This window comes from Accipiter gentilis, chromosome 8, assembly GCF_929443795.1.
Source record: "Accipiter gentilis chromosome 8, bAccGen1.1, whole genome shotgun sequence".
In the NCBI taxonomy this organism is placed as follows: Eukaryota; Metazoa; Chordata; class Aves; order Accipitriformes; family Accipitridae; genus Astur; species Astur gentilis.
In genome coordinates, this window is record NC_064887.1 from 28,505,051 (window position 1) to 28,523,348 (window position 18,298).

At 34.8% G+C, this 18,298-nt stretch overlaps 1 protein-coding gene across 1 annotated transcript in view; it reads right to left on the reverse strand.

Moving 5' to 3' along the window:
- The window catches only part of LOC126041597 (hornerin-like), a 48,754-nt gene extending 38,936 nt beyond the window's left edge, over positions 1-9,818 (reverse strand). The window contains exons 1-10 of the mRNA XM_049807520.1: positions 9,666-9,818; positions 9,265-9,356; positions 8,067-8,175; positions 7,409-7,435; positions 6,444-6,482; positions 5,603-5,647; positions 4,181-4,222; positions 2,644-2,685; positions 1,706-1,744; positions 799-834 (exon numbers count right to left, since the gene is read on the reverse strand). Of these exons, the coding sequence (XP_049663477.1) occupies positions 799-834; positions 1,706-1,744; positions 2,644-2,685; positions 4,181-4,222; positions 5,603-5,647; positions 6,444-6,482; positions 7,409-7,435; positions 8,067-8,175; positions 9,265-9,356; positions 9,666-9,818 (624 nt within the window). The remainder of the gene's footprint in view (positions 1-798; positions 835-1,705; positions 1,745-2,643; positions 2,686-4,180; positions 4,223-5,602; positions 5,648-6,443; positions 6,483-7,408; positions 7,436-8,066; positions 8,176-9,264; positions 9,357-9,665) is intronic.
- Positions 9,819-18,298: the final 8,480 nt, after the last annotated feature.

The following is an 18,298-nucleotide window of genomic DNA, read 5'->3' on the forward strand; positions in this document are numbered from 1 at the left end:
TGAGTTCATTAAATAAAAATTAAGCCAAATGCAATAGTAGTATCTTCTGTTCAGGTTTTAATATTTTCTGTTTAGAAGCATTCCCTGCCCCGCCCTGACACCCCCCCCCCCCCCCCTTTTTTTTTAAAAAAAATGAAGAGGAAAGTTTGTGCTATCAGAAGTAAAGAATCTGAGTATAAAACAGGGAGATGTATTACATTTTGAAAACTAAGATATTTAAAAAAAAAACCAAACTATCACTGTGTTTTGAATTCTTAAAACAATGGGAAATTAAAATGAAAAAAAGAAAACCTGTGAGAATATGAATAGGTACATTGTGTGTTTACTGAACACGCTGTAGTATTAGCCCCGAGCTTCCTGGAGACTGAACTGGAGGAATAGTCCGTGTAAATATGAGTAACATTCAACAGTAATATGAATTCTATTGATTTCACTTGCTTTGAGTCACACTCATTCTGCAGCCCCATCTAAATTATAATTACATATTCTATATCCTTAAAAGTCCTAATCACATTACAATCATTATCCTAAGTTCTTTAAATAAACCCCCCATAAACATGTATGAAATTTTATTTTATATACAGTGAAGTCAACTATCAACAAAAGCCACCACAGCACAGCTAGTTAGTATAAGGCATCTAAGAACCAAACTGATTCAAATTGTATGAATCAGTCTGGGTTGAAACCCTGAAAAGTCTTAACTGGTAAAAGTAACTGTAGTACCACTGAAATAAAAGAAGTCATGCCAAGTTACAACTGTAAGAATTTTTTCCCATTGAGTTGAAAAGGAGTGCTTACCTTCTTACTGGAATCTGAACTGCTTGAAGGGACAGACTGTAAAGAATACAGAATCCATGTTTTGCTTAGGTAAATGTATGACAAATTTAACTACAGCACTGTTTTCCACAAGAATGTTATAGCTAACATAATTTCCCTAAATTACAAAACAAAATAAGATTCTGAAGAAAAATATCAAATTATTGGCAATTAATAAATGAACAAGTGAAATAAATGAACTGGTTTCATTTTTTTTCTACAAATCCCAATTATTTTGCTAGTTTTACACAGCTCTGTATAAAAGCTGTAAATGTTTCATCTAACATCAAATTGCAAGTTTGTTTCTAATAAAAATAATCTATTGGTAGAAAAAAAAAATAATTAATCTCTTCTACCTTCATCAAAAAAGAAACCAACCCAAACTCCAGAACCTATCCCCCCAAAACTAAAAAACCTACCATTGAAATATAAATGGGAATAAATGGGATATGCCATAAGAATAGAAATGTTTTAAATGAAGCATAAAATAATGTGCAGCAAAGTTTTCAATTTCATCAACCCATATGTACAATTGCATAGGCAAAAGCCAGAAAAAAATATTTTTAATTCTTAGTAACTATCAAAGAAAGCACTGATTTTTTGAAAATCATAATAAAAGTAACTGGTGTTCACTTACAGAATAAATATAATTGAGTTTCTGTGCAAAACAGAACTAAACTTCTAACAAAGTTGATAGTACAACATACACTAAACATGTAACTAATCTGTTGAACTTATTTCCAGATATGGTTATTACTTAACCATTTGAAGACAGTCCCCCTTTATCCCCTTCCATGAATTTTATTATTGTTTGGTAAAAGTTGGGCATAACTGCTTAGTTTCTGAATAGCTTAGGAAACTGAAAACATGTTGGAAAGCCCATAGTTACCTGGCCATAGGCAAGACCCCTGCTGGATGAGGATGCACCCTGAAATAAAAATATAAATGAGGTATTTGCTTATATAATAATTTGTAATTCTATCTAGAAGTCATTGCTTTTTCCCTTAGAGGATGTACACTTCAAAACAAACTGATTTCACCTATACTTAAATAAATCTAGGGCAATAGTAAAGTATACCAAACTTGCTTAAAGATAACCGAAGTAAAAATTTTCCAACATTCTACTATACTCGTAAGATTAATGTTGCTCTATCACAAATCAATTTACACTTGCGTATTAAACAAAGATAAAATATATGTAATACTTAGGAATTAATCTAACTAATGATGTATTTAAAGTTAAGCATATGATTAAGCAGTTTCTTGGCCAGGGTTTCAGTTCCTAACAGGCATTGGAGAGTGTGTTGTCTTTCTGATAGATTTTTTTACTTGCTTTCATTATTTTAAAAATGGAAAATATGTTAATTTTTAAAATAAATCTGTTTTTAGGTGAAAATGAAATAAATGAGATCTATGATAGAAATTTCTCTACTAATTAAAGAATTATTGGGTTAATACAAAAAGATTGTAAAAAAACCCAAATATTGCACAATATGCAATATCCAAAGACAGTTACTCTAACAGATAAAAAGCATTACACAGTAAGAATTCTGACATTTTAGTAGGCTAACAAATTAAGCGTTTATAGTAAGTGATGTGTAGCCCCTATAATATAAATGATTACACTTAGAGGAAGTGACAATGTAACACCTTTTAATTTTGGTTTTTAATCTCAGAATAATAAAACAGACTACCACCATTTTCCTTAATATACTTAGGAAGAATAATATAGCCCTGCAGAAGAGAATGAAATGCAATTTGCAATAAGGAGATGAGTCAAGAAGCATAGTAGTAGACAACCAGTAAATACATATATAACCAGCTTACATCGTTACAGGCGTATTGACTATATGCACCAGCAGCACCTCCCTAAGAAAAAAATGAAACCAGTTATTTCTCTACTATAATTGCTTAAGAAGAAAAGGCACACTTCAGATACCCTCAATTCTGACCAATCCTTATGTAGAATATGTAAAGAATAGGTGATAAAGAGAGTATTGTACTCTCCACATGTGTGAACACCCAAATGTGAACATAAGAGCCAGGCACATTAGCCCTTTGTATATTAGTGATTAACTAGCGGTACTTGGGAAACATTTTAAAACAGACACCGTCAAGACATTATTTTAACAGAAATAAAGATTTAATATAATGCTTGTAATTCAAACATATTGTGTATGTAATATGTACATACACATATATGTAAAAATTAGGAAGTGGAAACTGGAAAGAAACAAAAATTAACACCTTCCTGATTTACAGTCAATCAAATATAAAATATAAAGGTACAGCATAAATAGTAATAGTTCCTTTTTTAAAAGTAAATCTCACTTGTTATTATTAATATAATCAATAGTGTCCCCCCAAACTGTAATCTTGTTGCTCTTTGCAAAAACCCAATACACATTGTGATGGATTTTACATTTTAGAAATACTGATGATAGGAATTTTTTACATTTTTGGAAACATTGTCCTTGTTGCTGCTGATTCATTCCCATTTTTCTACCTTGAAGTAACAACTGATAGTGCTTAGCAATAGAACTACATGACTAGCTTAATTTTGTTTACTTACTATATATTATGAAAAACAAGAAAAAAACCCGTCATTGACATAGAAAAAGTAAACTTGACTGTTTAATTTACCTTTCAAGTTTTTTCCCATTTTTTTATATTGAGTAAATGTTTCAACATAGTAACTTTGCATTAAAAAATAAAAATCTTATCTTGTAAATGCTGAAAGGAAATCAAAATAATTATATATATCTGACATAAATCTGCAAATATTTTAGTCCATACAGTTACTCACTATCTTGATAAAAATGCTTCAGTTAAGTTTTTGATCTATTCAGCACCACATTAGAGCACTTTTGCATCTTTCACCTATTTCTGGATGACTGGCTTGACCTGTCTAGGATTCATAACTTCACAAGTGTCCCTGCTGCATGAAAGAATGAAAACCTGAGATAATCTTTCTTATTGTAGGTATCTGTGTAATTACTTCTGAGAGGAGGAACGACTTTGAACATGCAGACCAATTCACACCGGCCTTGTCTTGGGTAGAAGGGGAGAATAGACAACGTCTATAACGAGCATAATGTAAGTGCAACAGATAACCCCTTCCACTCCTTTTTTCATTATTCTATAATCTGTATGATTCTATTTAACTTTTTAACATCTCTGCCAACTAATTATTATCACTGAATAAAATGTAATATTCATCTTCTAGCTCTCTCTTCATCGTTTTCTATTTGTAACAGAAACTCCTACATGAACACTCATATAAATAATGCAACTGAGGGCTAGGTGTTACTATAAATATAGTTATGTTGTGTACAAAAAAAGTAAATGTAAGAAAAGTGCTTACAGGGCCACATCCACTCTTGCTTATTGTGTAGACTACTCCACTCTGAAATAAAACCAGAAGACAATTATTCCATGTAAAAAAGAAAAAAAAGAAGGTGGGGGAGAGGAGGAGGAGAAAGGCCTGCTGTTTATGGCTTGAAAAGTTGTGCAACTAACAACGTGTGTGTATGTGCAAATATGGGATAAGCAAGTACAGAGTTTACCAGTTCACTGGCAACTGGCTGTAACAATTCTAATTTAATATAAGACATTAGTCATCATTTGGGTTTCATATAACTTTGTCATTGGTCATGTAACCTTTCAAAATCCACCGGTCGTTTTACCAAATGGTCTATATTTTAGAAAAAAATAATAACTTCAGGTAGTTATGTGACAAGATGAGAAACTCAACTCAGAGAAGAGTATGTATTATATGTGAAAGAAATACAATGAAGAAAATCAGTATTTAGTATCTACTAAATAATTAAATAATTAGTATTTCTCAGAGTCTGGTAATTCCACCTACAAGTAGTGAAGATTGAACAAATGGACTATTACCAGATAATTTTCCAACAAATATAATCACTAGTAAGTAGTAAGAAATATATCCTTGAGAATCTCAGTTCAAGAAACTGGAGACGTACCAGAAAGCATCTGACAGTTCAAGTGGAATTAGGCACATTAATAGTAGTGGTGATAATTAACTAAAAATCAAGTATACATAAGAAATGAAATTGATCAGTGAGAATGAAGACATACATAGCCCAGAAGTTCAAAGAGGCTAACTAGACAGTGAAATCCCCAAATTTTCAACTGCAGATAAAATCTGGTGTTAAAAGTGATACAGACATTATTATACTGCAGCTTCAAAATACGCATGAATATCTGGTGAAGTTTGGAGAAATTTTGCAAATTTTTGTGGAGAAGACAGTGAAACACATTTAGTCCTTTTATTTTGATTATTAAAAAAAAAGAACAAAAATGCCTAACAAATCAATTGATAATAAGTACAGTTTCATTTTCATGATGCCAGATGTCTCTAGAACTATAAAATAAATGGTTTGTGATCGTGTTTGCATGCACATGTGCACACACAGGTAGGAATCCTCTAGGAAGATGGAAGGAATCTTTTTTCTTTTTCCTCAAAAGGGTCAAGTTAATGCTTGATAAAAATTATTAATTTGTGAAATCAGAGGTGGTAAAGCATCTTGTTGGTAAGAATACTGACAGCAAGCTACCGAGTTTAATAGAGTGTAGGTAGTTAAACCTAGTCCAGGTACTGAACATAGAGTTTACTGGATGAATAACTGGCATTCTGTGTTAACTAGCAGAGGTGATATTTCAGTACAGTATTAAATCATCTCAATACTCTGTAGTTACAGAATTTTAGTTCTTCAAGGTTACTAAACGAAAACGTACTAATGCTGGAAGTTAGGATTCTTACCTGACTGCCTGAATAGCTGTTCTGAGAGGAACTGGAAGGTCCAACCTTTAAAGAAATCAAAATGCTATTTATTATTTTACAGAAAATTGATTTTTATATAAATGATTTTCAGGAAAGAAAGAAGTGCTTGTTGGGAAAAGGAAGAACAAAGTAGTTTTCTGTGACTTCATTCCACCAACTGATACTATTAAAATTATTTCAGAGATCTTTAAAGCCAAATAATCAAAACTATACCAAAACAGCTGGTATAAATTAAAATAATTCTGCTGCTTGCACCCTTTTTTATCTGGCCTCAAACACTTGATGTCCATCATTGAGGAGGAGACCTACACTGTCAAGATCATTAAAAAGCAGATGAAAACTTTTTATTGACACGACTATATAGACATGATGAAATGTAAAGCATATTTGCTGGGAGAAAGGAAAGAAGAAAAAGAGGCTTCTTTACTGAGCTGCAAGTGATAGTTTTCAGAAAAAAATTAAATAGTTAAATTTTATATCTAGATCATTATTTGCAAAGGGCAAGGTTTCAGAGCTGTTGAAATAAGTGATCTTGAAAAGCAAGCAAGCATTATGACTAAAAGGTGAAGACAGAAGAAAGAATACTTGTGTTAGAAAGTTACTCCAGATGAGCTAGAGATAACCTGCAGGAGGAAATGGTAACAAGGCTGACAACCATTTGGAAAGTTTGGTATTTTAATCAACCAGGGCAAATTGCCAAAAAGAACAATAAATTGAGCAACAAAAGGGATAAAGATGTGACTAGAAGCAGCTCTTGACTAGGTCTTGAGACCTTGGGCAATTACCAGTATGTCAATGTCTTTGGAGAAAGAATACTTACCATGATGCATCGTCCTTGTGTTGTATAAGTCCCTCCACGCTGCAAAAAATTACAGGTTCCAGTTACTGTCTATTGACTGGTGTATAAATACCAAATTATTTTAAAGAGAAAATCAACTGAATTCCCATTCACGGTCAGAATGAAGAATTGTTTCATTGCTTACAATACCTTGCATAGTATAACAATCTAATCTGAGAACTGACATTAACTAATTAAAAATAGCTTCAAGACTGCTGGGATAGAGTTAATTGCCTTCCTAGTAGCTGGTACAGTGTTATGTTTTGGTTCAGTATGCAAAGAATGTTGATAACACACTGATGTTTTCAATAATTGCTAAGTAATGTTTAGACTAAGTCAAGGCTTTTTCAGCTTCTCATGCCCAGCCAGCGAGAAGGCTGGAGGGGCACAAGAAGTTGGGAGGGGACACAGCCAGGACAGCTGACCCAAACTGGCCAATGGGGTAATCCATACCATGTGATGTCACGTCTAGTATATAAGCTGGGGGGAGGGGGCAGGGGGAATTGCCACTCAGGAACTAACTGGGTGTCGGTCAGCAGGTGGTGAGCAATTGCATTGTGCATCACTTACATAATCCAATCCTTTTATTATTACTATTGTCATTTTATTAATGTTATCATTATCATTATTAATTTCTTCTTTTCTTTTCTATTGAACTGTTCTTATCTCAACTCATGAGTTTTACTTTTTTTTCCCAATTCTCTCCCCCATCCCACTGGATGGGGGGGAAGTGAGCGAGTGGCTGCATGGTGCTGAGTTACTGGCTGGGGTTAAACCATGACACTGCATGCAAAAATGTAAGCATAAATAAGATCTCGCTAGGAAAGTTATTTGAATGGTAAGCTATAATCTTCATGCTACAACCATGAAACAACTGGACCACTGAGACAGGAATTCTAAAATTGAAGTAACTGAAAATTGGGAAATTGTAGAAGAATTGCTCTTACCTTATTACATTCTACTTCTATCATAAGCTGTGGAAAAAAAAATGAGGAAACATTTACAAATTATTTACTGGGGAAAAAAAAAAGCAGCTTATTATAGGAAATGGGAAATACATTTGGTGAAGCAAGGGACAAAAGGTGTTCACTCTTGGTTACATCACAAGATGACATAAATCAGTGTTGCTACAGTCAAAACCCAATAGGAACAGACTTTCTTTACTTTAGCTGCCTATCATGTTTAAGATGTTTCATGTAAGCATAATTCTTGGCCATAAAATAAACAAACTAATTTCTAAGAGTATGCTACACAACTATAGTTCCCAGGGACTGGAGCAGTAGATAAGAACAGCACAGTTCACCAGAAGTACAGTGGAGTTCTCCTTATGGCCAATTTTCTTTTCTTTATCTTTATGCTATGGATTGTTTTGATAACTAGATTATTAGTTTCCTTAGTTCTGTGGGGGAAAAATAATATTTATTTTATTTTTTCATCAATTTAGTAAGAGGATTAGGCAATTAAATTAAAAGTGTGGAAAATATCTAATGATTTTGGCCATCTTAGTTAATGAATACATGACAACAAATGTATGTCTTATATCAAGTCAAAGATATTTTAATTTACTGTATTAATTTCTAGTATGCAAATACACTCAAAACATACCTTCCTTTTACTTTTTCCTGTTCCATTAACTGACTCAGAATGCATAGGTGTGAGAGTTTTGCTTTGAATTCCAACCCAAAATTTCTCTAGATCTTGAACAACAGTTGCACTGGAAAGAAAACAAAATAATAATTATTTTTCTATCAGAATATTTCAGTATAAAATACCAATAAACTCTCCTCCCCACCCCACCAAGAAAATCTACTGTATTTTGATTTTAAGTGTATACAGTACAAGTTATAACAGAACATCATGATTTTCCAGAACACTTTTCCAGTTACTGTATTATCATCCAACATTATTTTGAAGATAAATAAAATAGAAGCTGAGAAGGAGCAGAACAGGAATGGACACTATTTGAAGAAGCAGTGACTCCAGTGGGGAGTATCAGCTCAAAAGTCCATAAAAATTGTCACACCTCTTTCCTGCTCCAACAATCTATACCTATGATGGTGAACTGAGTTTCATGGCATTAACAAGTAGAAGTGATTGTGTTTTTAAATTGTGTTCTTTTGCCCCTTTTTATATTCCTTAAGATTTAATAAAGCAAGGCCAAGATGCCCTTGTCATAAATCTACACTTTATGTATTTACAACAATATCAAGCCATCAAATATTTAGATATTTTCCAACTACATCAAGTATGCATGTTTTTTAGACCAGGTGATATTTTTACAAGCTTCAGATCTGCAAGAAAAGTAGCATTTAACATAGGATAAATTTGTCTTCTCCTGTTTTCAGCAGTTAGTTCATGGGTTGTAAGCATATTTTTAAATTTAGCTTACAAGCATTTACATAAAACTACTGTTCTTCTGCTATACAAAATGAAAAAAGTTGTAATTGAATGGAGTTTGAACTTCACTTATTCAGGGAATGAGCTACATTCACATTGTTGGTCTTATAATTGAAGAGGTCAAAGTGTAAAAACTGGTTACTCAAAAATCCATTAATAACACTGGGCTTAATGGAATTATTTACATATATTAACATCTGTAGGACAGTTTTTACCTTTTATAATTATACCTTGAAATGGAAATCATATTATTTAATGGACATAGGGGGAAGTTATGAGAAACTATGAAAAAAAAAAAGATTGTGACAAGACAAGAATATCAGAAACAGCAACACAGATCCATGTCAAAATAATCCATAGAAATAAAATTCCAAGGGAAAAAATCCCCCACAAAGCAATGATTTACATAAATTGAAGATCTTTAACATCAAGTGGAGCAATCCATGTTGTTGTCACTTTCTGCTTCACATCTGAATTTGCATTACTTACTGCTGAATTCTGCAATTAAAAAGAAATACATATAATCATATAAGATGTAAAAGTGACTTTCACCTATGTTACTAGGGAAAATGTCTCTACTACAACAGGTAACATTGATGTCCTCCTAAGAAGTGCCAGGTAGCTTCTACATTAGATTCCTATCACATATAGAAGATACATGTATTTCTTGAGAAAGCAGAAATTTTTAAAATTTACTGATGAAATAACTTTGCCATATAAAAAATGCTCACTAGTTTTATCAGTTCTGATTAAAGTATTTAAAGGGAAACCAAGCTTAAGTAACTATTCCAAAGACTGAACACATACCATCACATTATGACATTCCAAGCCTTTAGTGTTTGGATCTGTAATTTTAAAAGTACCAACAGGAACATCTCCTCCTATTTCTCGAGCTTGTAGATTAAATCCTTTAAAACCAACATCTTTAAGTGCTTCTAGAGTCACTGTGAAAACAGACATTTTGAGAAATTGAAGTTTCATACACAACTAAAACCTCTTAAATGTTTAACAACTCCCTCAATTCAAAGCACAAGACTGCATGTACAGAAATTACTTAAAACCTTTTACAATTTTTAAAAATGTTGGAATTTATTACAGTTTTTATTCATTATCAAGAGAATGACAATAAAGGCAAAGGAAGAAATTTGGAGAGGTATTTCTGTGTAAACTAACATGAAATATATTATTTACTGACAACTTTAAAAGTAATTCTGCTCTACCAAGTGACTACAACTTTCTTATTAATCTCATTTGCTCCCCATGCATACTCAGAATATTGGCCATTGGCCCTGCTGACCAAAAAGTTATTTATTTTCTGTCTAATTAGGCCTACAAAGTCAAAATAGCTACGGGAGAAAGAGAACTACATTTCTTTCTACCTCTGTTCGGAAAGAAAATATCAACTTTTGCCTAAGGCTGAATTGCAGAACCATATTTTTTTTTAATGTGTTACAACTGGAAAAAGAGAAGCTAGACAGTTTGTCTCTCATGTTCTATATTAAATATGAAAAATTGTGAACTAATTAATTTTACTTAAATTTTGTTACTGAAGGAGCTCAGAAAAATATGGTAGAGAGCAGTTTCATGTTTTGTGTATATCCAAATGGAAATTAAATTTCAAGAGGCATAATCAAATTTGTTATGATCTATTATAAACTTGCTCTGCTAATGCCAATATTGGGGACTTTCACAAATAAAATCAGAATAATGGTTTATGCCCAAAGGTATGCGTAGTCATTAAAAATAAGGCCAGATAAACTGGAAGGGCAATCTAATGCAGTTCCCCGAGACCAGGTACTGGGTGCTTACAATTTGAAGGAATAGAAACATAGTGCTAAAGCAAGAAAAGCATGGTTAAGAAAAAAAAAAGGGGGGGGGGGGGGGGGAGAGGCAAGGTTAGTAGAGTCTGGGTTCAATATTTTTGTTGTGGTAAATCCCATAGAACCTCACTGAAAAGTCTGCATATTCTTAAATCTATCCTTCATTTTGCTGGCAATACTGTTTTAAAAACAGCTACCAGTAATCAAACATCCTTCCCATCCTTGAAGGAGCTATTCACTCATGTTTTTCCAAGAATGGGAGCTATAACAGGACTCTAATGTGTCTCCATTCTTCTCCCTACATATCACTTTCCATGGAAGTACATCCATGTTACTAGGTTCAGGTAAAACAGAATCCCAGCTAGACAATAGCTGCTTAGTGAATAATGCTCTTTTTCAGCTACTGAGATACAACAACAGACATGTGATGGGTTACAACTCACTTCCACTTCCATGCTTCTTCTAGCAAATGGCCAGAGAAAAAAACATTCACAAGCCACTTAAAGTGTGACAGCACCATAAGATGGCATCATAGTGTGGAGAAACAAGGTTGTCAAGGTGTTCCATCCAGAGAGCAGTTTGGGATTAAGAAAATAAAAAGGTGGTTTAAGCCACAATAGCTCCACCTCCTGCAATTTGATAAAATCTGGGATGAAGCTCTTAGAAGGATGACTCAAAATGTCTCACTATTGAGTTGTCTTATACTGCATCCTGAATTTTTATTTTCCTGTAAGATGACAGGTTGTGAACACGTAATGAATAGGATCCCTTTGTATTGCAGAGGTCTGGTACAACAGCAAATACTCAAACACAAAGTTAAAGAGCAACTAATTATTGGTCCAGTTTGGCCAGCTGTCCCATTTCATTTTAATTTTGTCTCAAAAATTGTAGCATAAAGTATATTTATTAAATAGGGAAAAGAAAAAAAAAATTTTTTTTCAGTTATACATATATATAAAACATTGAAAAAAAGATTAATATCTCAGGTATAGATGAACGAGATTGAAATTTTAAAAATAAATTTAAATAGACTGAGAGGTAAATGGTAAAGACTGGTAATTCTGGGAGACACAGAGAAAGATTTGATATCATTCAGGTTATTTACCTTGGATTTCATTTCCTGGCTCAAAGTTATCAAAAGATACAGCAATAATATATGGTGGTGCAGATGTCTGTGGTTCAGCTTCATAGTTTGGTAACAGGGAATCACAATCAATTGAGGTATTTTTCTGTGGAAAACCAAGGATTCCAGGCAAAAATATCCCACAGAACAAAAAAACAAAGCAGGAGTGTCTCCTCATCTGTGGAACAAAAAGACAATATAGTTTATAGTAACTTCTTTTTAGTAGTTGCCATGTTTGACAACTATCTACTTTTCTCCAGGGTAGCAAACAGAACAAGCCTAGAAAGATGTATTTTCATTGCATTCATACATTTTGAAGAAAATAAATTAAAATAAAATACCTACATACACTGGCAGAACAGTGCAATAAATGACACAAATATTTCCATTTTAAAACATTGAATTATTAATGGAAGTTTAAATTCTCTGGTTACATGACACCAATCCATTAACAGCCATGTCTGCTGCATTATGGCTTTGGACTAGAAAAGCCTTTAAACAAACTTCCTCATTGTTGAGCCAGCAGATTTAGTTCAGCTCCTTCGTTATTAAAGAACTAAGACACAATCCTTGGTCTTTCAAACTATTTTTTGTAGATATGACTAGCATGCTCTCTTTTGACTGCTTTGCCTAAACCCACTTCCAAGAGACAGCCAAGAAATCTATTGCTAAATGCACTAGAGAATTCTTAAAAGTTTTTCAAAATATTTGTTTCCTGAAGGACTTAACAACAGACTTTTGCAAAGTCCTTTGGAACTTCTAAACAATTTAAAAATACCTAATTGTTAGTGCATGCTTCCCATGGGATAGGACTAAATTATACCCGGTACAGAAATTCACAGAAATAACTAAGAGGCAGGACTGAAGTCCAGTCTTCAAGGACTGTCAGTGGAAAGAAAATGTATTTTCTTTATAATTCACTTGTAGTAACTGACACTGATAGTAAACTGTTTCCAAGAAAAAAAGGAAACATTCCCTAGCAGTATTCTCAGGTTTTTAATACCAGATTTTATGGCCCATGTTCAAAGTCTAAACATTCAACCATGGCACCACATAATTTGTAAGGTCATTACATCTTATGTATATCTCACTGCCCAGTTACAAAAATGCTGATACAACTGTTAAATCACAAGAATTATTTAATAATGCTGTTCTTCATACTGTCTGCTACAGGATTGCCTTGCGTGATACAACAGGCTGTAGCAGAAAGAATGGAGATACCTGAGATTTTTTTAAAGCATTTCAAATACAATGTAAGAGATATGTTCAATTTGTATCATCTACCTGTGTATCTTAATTTGTCTATGAATGCATTAAGACAATTCGGTTTTGTATGTGCTAATGAAATAAGTAACAGAAGCATCTGGAAGCAGCAGGGGTGGAACTTCAGAACACAATTCCAAACACCTATGCACTTAACTCTGAACTTAAACAACTTTTTAAAAAGCCACTGAGTCAACAGATAATAAAACATGACTGGAGTGTTGAAAGATTTCCTATAGGAAGATGATGAAGGTTTGCATGGTGTCACAACCAGCAAGTGCAGCAATGAGGAAAGCAATGCATGCAAGTTATGATGTCTTTAAAGCAGATGAAGGCTATCCCTCCCCAAAGTCTCAAAAAAATGTCACTTAAATGGGATCCTGGTAAGCACTGTGTTTTGGTATCAGTAAGCTGGGTGCGGTTATCCAATCTCTTGTGACAATTTTGACATGGCCCACCTCTAATTAAATTTTAAATACAGCATGTAGGTGCTATTATATTAACAGATGTGGTAAACAATGATTTAATATGAACCAGTCTATGTGTTGTTGAAATCTTTGTCTGACTCATGGAGAGATGGAAAAAATTCTGTTTGTAATTAGATGTTCTATTTCAAAGCACAGAGTCCTTAGCACTAGTTCAGCTGGGATTGGAAAATTGTCTGGAGCTGCACTCTGCCATGAAAGAAAACCAGTCTGAAACTTCCTTTCCTCTTTTTCTAGCTAGAAGAGAGCCAGAAACACAAGCAGAACAAGTTGAAACATGGCTGAGATGCTTTCTCTTTGCATCAGCTCTCTGATTTAACAGTTCAAGAGCTATCCTAAGAGTCTCATCATGCCATCCTTTGGAACTAAATTTTAGATGAGGAAGAGAGAGATATTAGCATCTTACAAAATTCCAAGTCCAGACTTGAGGCAGAAGCAGAAAATAATTTCCATGGACCCCAAGTTCCAATACATATTCAATGCAATCATGTTATCTTGCATCACAGATTTACCTTTTCTCCATGAAAAATGTAAAAAAACTAAAAGTAAATATTTACAAAATAGAAGCATAGGGAAATCTGGCAAATAAATATTATTTGCAAGCATCTAATTGGATATGATTATGAAAATTTAACTGTGTCCTCAGTTCCTTCATCTGATGGAAAAATTCTTTTTTATCACAGATACACTCCCTTCTTCCTATGAGCCTATATGGCCCTCATTTTTGCAGTACCTGAGCTGCTACCTTAAGAATCCTCTTCCACATTTAGTCTAATATGATGTCAAGCCAACAATTAAATCCCTGGATGCTAGTTAGTTAGCTATTGCTTTCAAAGCCTAGTGCACTCAGGAAGAGACACTTTGGTGGTTTGCTTCTCTGGAGCCTTGGGCAAACTTCTGAATAGAGACAAAAGTTGTTTTAAAAGCCTTTAAATATAGAGCATTTAATTAATAAGATAAATACTTTTCTGTAATTTGAAAAACACAGTCCTGGCAAGTCCATCCTGCCAACAGTTTAAGACTCAGTCCTGTATACCCCTTTCTAATCCCATTCTTTATCAGTATTTTTCTCCTTTCTTTTTTCCTCCTAGACACTCTTGATGATCCACAGACTTACTCTTTAGCCTTTGAGAATAAACATTACCAGTTAGTGTGCACCCTGTCCACCACATCCCCAACAACACACCTTAATGACCAAGCGCTGATGCGTGGGCATCCTCTGGTCCCTCTATGGTCAGTGTGGAAGAGCTACAGCCAGGCAGCGCAGATGCCCCAGCAAGATGAGAGAGAGGAGGTGGAAGGCTTGGCCAATCCGCAGCGAGGCGGGGAGCCCGCGCGGCCAATCGGGGACAACCATGCTTCTGCCGTGGAAATTAGGACACCGCAGGTGGGACTCTCCTGCCCAGATGGGGCAATGACACCACACACTCCTCACAGGTGAATCATGCCCCCTCTGACCTTTAACTAGGTATCTGGGATAGGTAAGGCTTCTGAAGGTTGATAGCCTAAACTAGTATGTTGACTAAAATCTACAGAATTATGCTATACAAAGACTTAGTAATATTTCATGACCAGTTTTGGTAAAACATTCTACACAAGTCTGTTTAATTTGACCTCAGAGAATTCTGCTGCTAGTTTTTAGCTTTTTTTTATTCCTTTCTTACAGTTGAAGAAGACACGGGAAATTCCACTCATCATAATTCTGCCAAGTATTTTCTCAGACCAAAGAGTTAATGAGGCTGTTTTATCTCATGTACCTTGTGGGAAGGGTCTGAAGTTATTGTGTCTGACCTGCATTAAAAATCAAACATCTTTGTTTCTCTTCAGAAGCATTTTCACAAGGTTTCTGCTGAAGACTGGGAGAAGTCCAAAAGCTGGATGACATATAGAATGGAATAGAACAGAACAGAACAGAATAGAATATTTTCAGTTGGAAGGGACCTACATTCATCTATCTAGTCCAACTGCCTGACCAATTCAGGGCTGACCAGAGGTTAAAGCATGTTATTAAGGGCATTGTCCAGACGCCTCTTAAACACTGACAGGCTGGGGGCATTGATCACCTCTCTTGGAAGCCTGTTCCAGTGTTTGACCACCCTCTTGGTAAAGAAGTGCTTCCTAATGTCCAGTCTATCCTCCCCTAGCGCAGCTTTGAACTGTTCCCACATGTCCTATTGCTGGATACCAGGGAGAACAGACCAGTACCACCCTCTCCGCTTCTCCTCCTCAGGAAGCTGTAGAGAGCAATGAGGTCACCCCTCAGTCTCCTTTCCTCCAAACCAGGCAAACCCAAATTCCTTAGCTGCTCTTCATAGAAAATTTCTTCCAGCCCTTTCACCAGCTTCATTGCCCTCCTCTGGATGCATTCAAGGATCTTAACAACATGACTGACATTTCTGTTTAACCAGGGAATACCAGGAAATCTGTAAACCAAAGACTGTTCACAAGAAAATACTTCAACTTCTTGATGTTTGTGCATTTAAAATGTACTTAAAATTCTCAATGGTGATAGCATTTTAAGAACATTATCTATCTTTAAGATTTAGCATATTTAACTAACTGTATTCTCTTTCAGTTAATCAACTTTAATTAATGAGTAGCATTTTATTTACATTATTCCATTATGGAAGAAATCACTTCCTATCTGCTACTATCCACTGGGGAAGAGATCATAATCTTCCTTCTCTTACTGTACCACCATTGATACCAATGTTATAAATAGCAATGAAAATGCATGCACCCTACACACCACAAATGCAATAGCATAGTGGTAACACCGTCAAATAAATGACACAGTAAAGGAATGTCAACTGATTGCCCTAGAAACACATAAACAAAGAGATGGGATCTTACAAATGCATATATGCAAGACCTCCTTCCCTACCAGCTAGGAGATACTGAGAGGTAACCAGAGGGATCAGAACTATTACTCCAGGCTACTCTGAGCAGCAATGAGTACTCCTTGAATATTTGGTTTGACGGGCAGATATATAAATGTCAGGCAATGAACTGCTGTGATCTCAGTAATATTATGGTTATAAAGAAGCATAGATAAGACAAGCGATATGCTTATGTTGTCTGTAACACTGATAAAACACTATATTGAATAAGCTGGTAAGACTCAGACCATTAGTTTACAATGCGAGAGATGTACAGCTGCTGTCCCAGCTCTTACACAACATATTGCTTGCTGTTTATTTCAAAGGAACAGTATTTCCACTGAATCAAACATAGGACACTGATTCAGTATTAATTTACCTGTACTCCAGAATTTCCAGTAAAAAAAAAAAAAGTCTTTTTCAGGTCTCCACACTTGAAAGGACAATTTTAAGATCATAAATTAAATACCAACTGAACTAGTGGCGAATTCCTGACTCTGGTGAAACCATGATTACAAAGTTTGCTATGTACTGAAACTACTGTGCAAGTGCAGATCAACCCTACACTGTATACACATGGACTTCCCTGGTGCTTGGAATGCCTTCAATACATATTCCTGTATGAATCTTAGACTTTTTTTTTTTTTTTTAAGGTCTCTGATTGTATGGTAGACTATATAGAGTTAGCTGGTCTTTCTTTAAAATAATCACATTAGACTTGAGCCATCAAGAGTGAGTCAATTCATTTTAGGAACAAGCCAGGGAACATGGGAGAGAGTCCAGAACACTGAAAGGAAGGGGATCCCTACTGGGCAGTGGGTGAAAATTTTAAAGGGCACATGGTGGACAAAGGGGAAGCAGGCTACTCACCTAACCAAGAGAGTATCTTCTTAAATAAAGGACTGCAAACCCTGGCAGAGTTTTCTAGAAATATTTAGTTTCTACTAAAAGCTATTTAAACCAAATCAGACCATGCAGCCTTTTTCCTTTTTCCTCACTGACATTAGGACCTCCAGATGCCTTCACAACCCTCCACAGCCTTCAGCTTGCTCTCAGCAGCTTCTGAGCCAAAGATTATTTTTGATCTGGTAACTTACATTGCAACTGGAAATGATAGAAAGCATAACAAAGCTTCGGCTAATGTCAACATATATATATAAATAACAAGGTAAAATATGTGAGGGTTATTTTCATCAGGGTCTGGTATCCTCATCAAACTGCTTTGATGTTTCAAGTATGCAGTATTGATATACTGTTGAGTCTTGGACTTTGCAGAAGAATTGACAAACTATTCGCTTGGATACCTCAGATTTGCTGGGAGACAATGAATGATAAAACAGTAACCACTCCAAAATTCATTCAGAGAAAACGTGGATAAGAAGTGGTCTTACAGATATGAAGAGGTGAGATTACGACCATATACATCTTTTGTTGAGTACTCCAAACTGACTTTATGAAACAATAAAAGTGAGTGGGAAGGGAAAGAAAGAAACTTTATTGCTTCCAAACACTATTTTCCATAATTCTGACAAAGAAAACAATTATTACTGAACATCCTTGCCTCCTCTCAGGTGCCAGCTGCCTTCCCAAGCTCTCCCAGTCCTTTTTGTTTTGTTTTGTTTCCTCCTTGCTCAAAGAGAGAAGGCCAAGAAAATTTCCTGTAAATGTTAAAAATAAAGTTTGCTTTCCTGACACCTACTTTGACTATCACAAGAAATTTCTGTAACATCCTACATTTCATCTCCAAATGAAAGTGGTTTGCTCAGTGTACAGTATTAGCGCTATTAAGAGGATGTTATCAATGCTGCAATCCTCCAGCATACTTTCTGTAACTTGAAAGTACTCAGCTGAAGTTATTTTGAAACACATT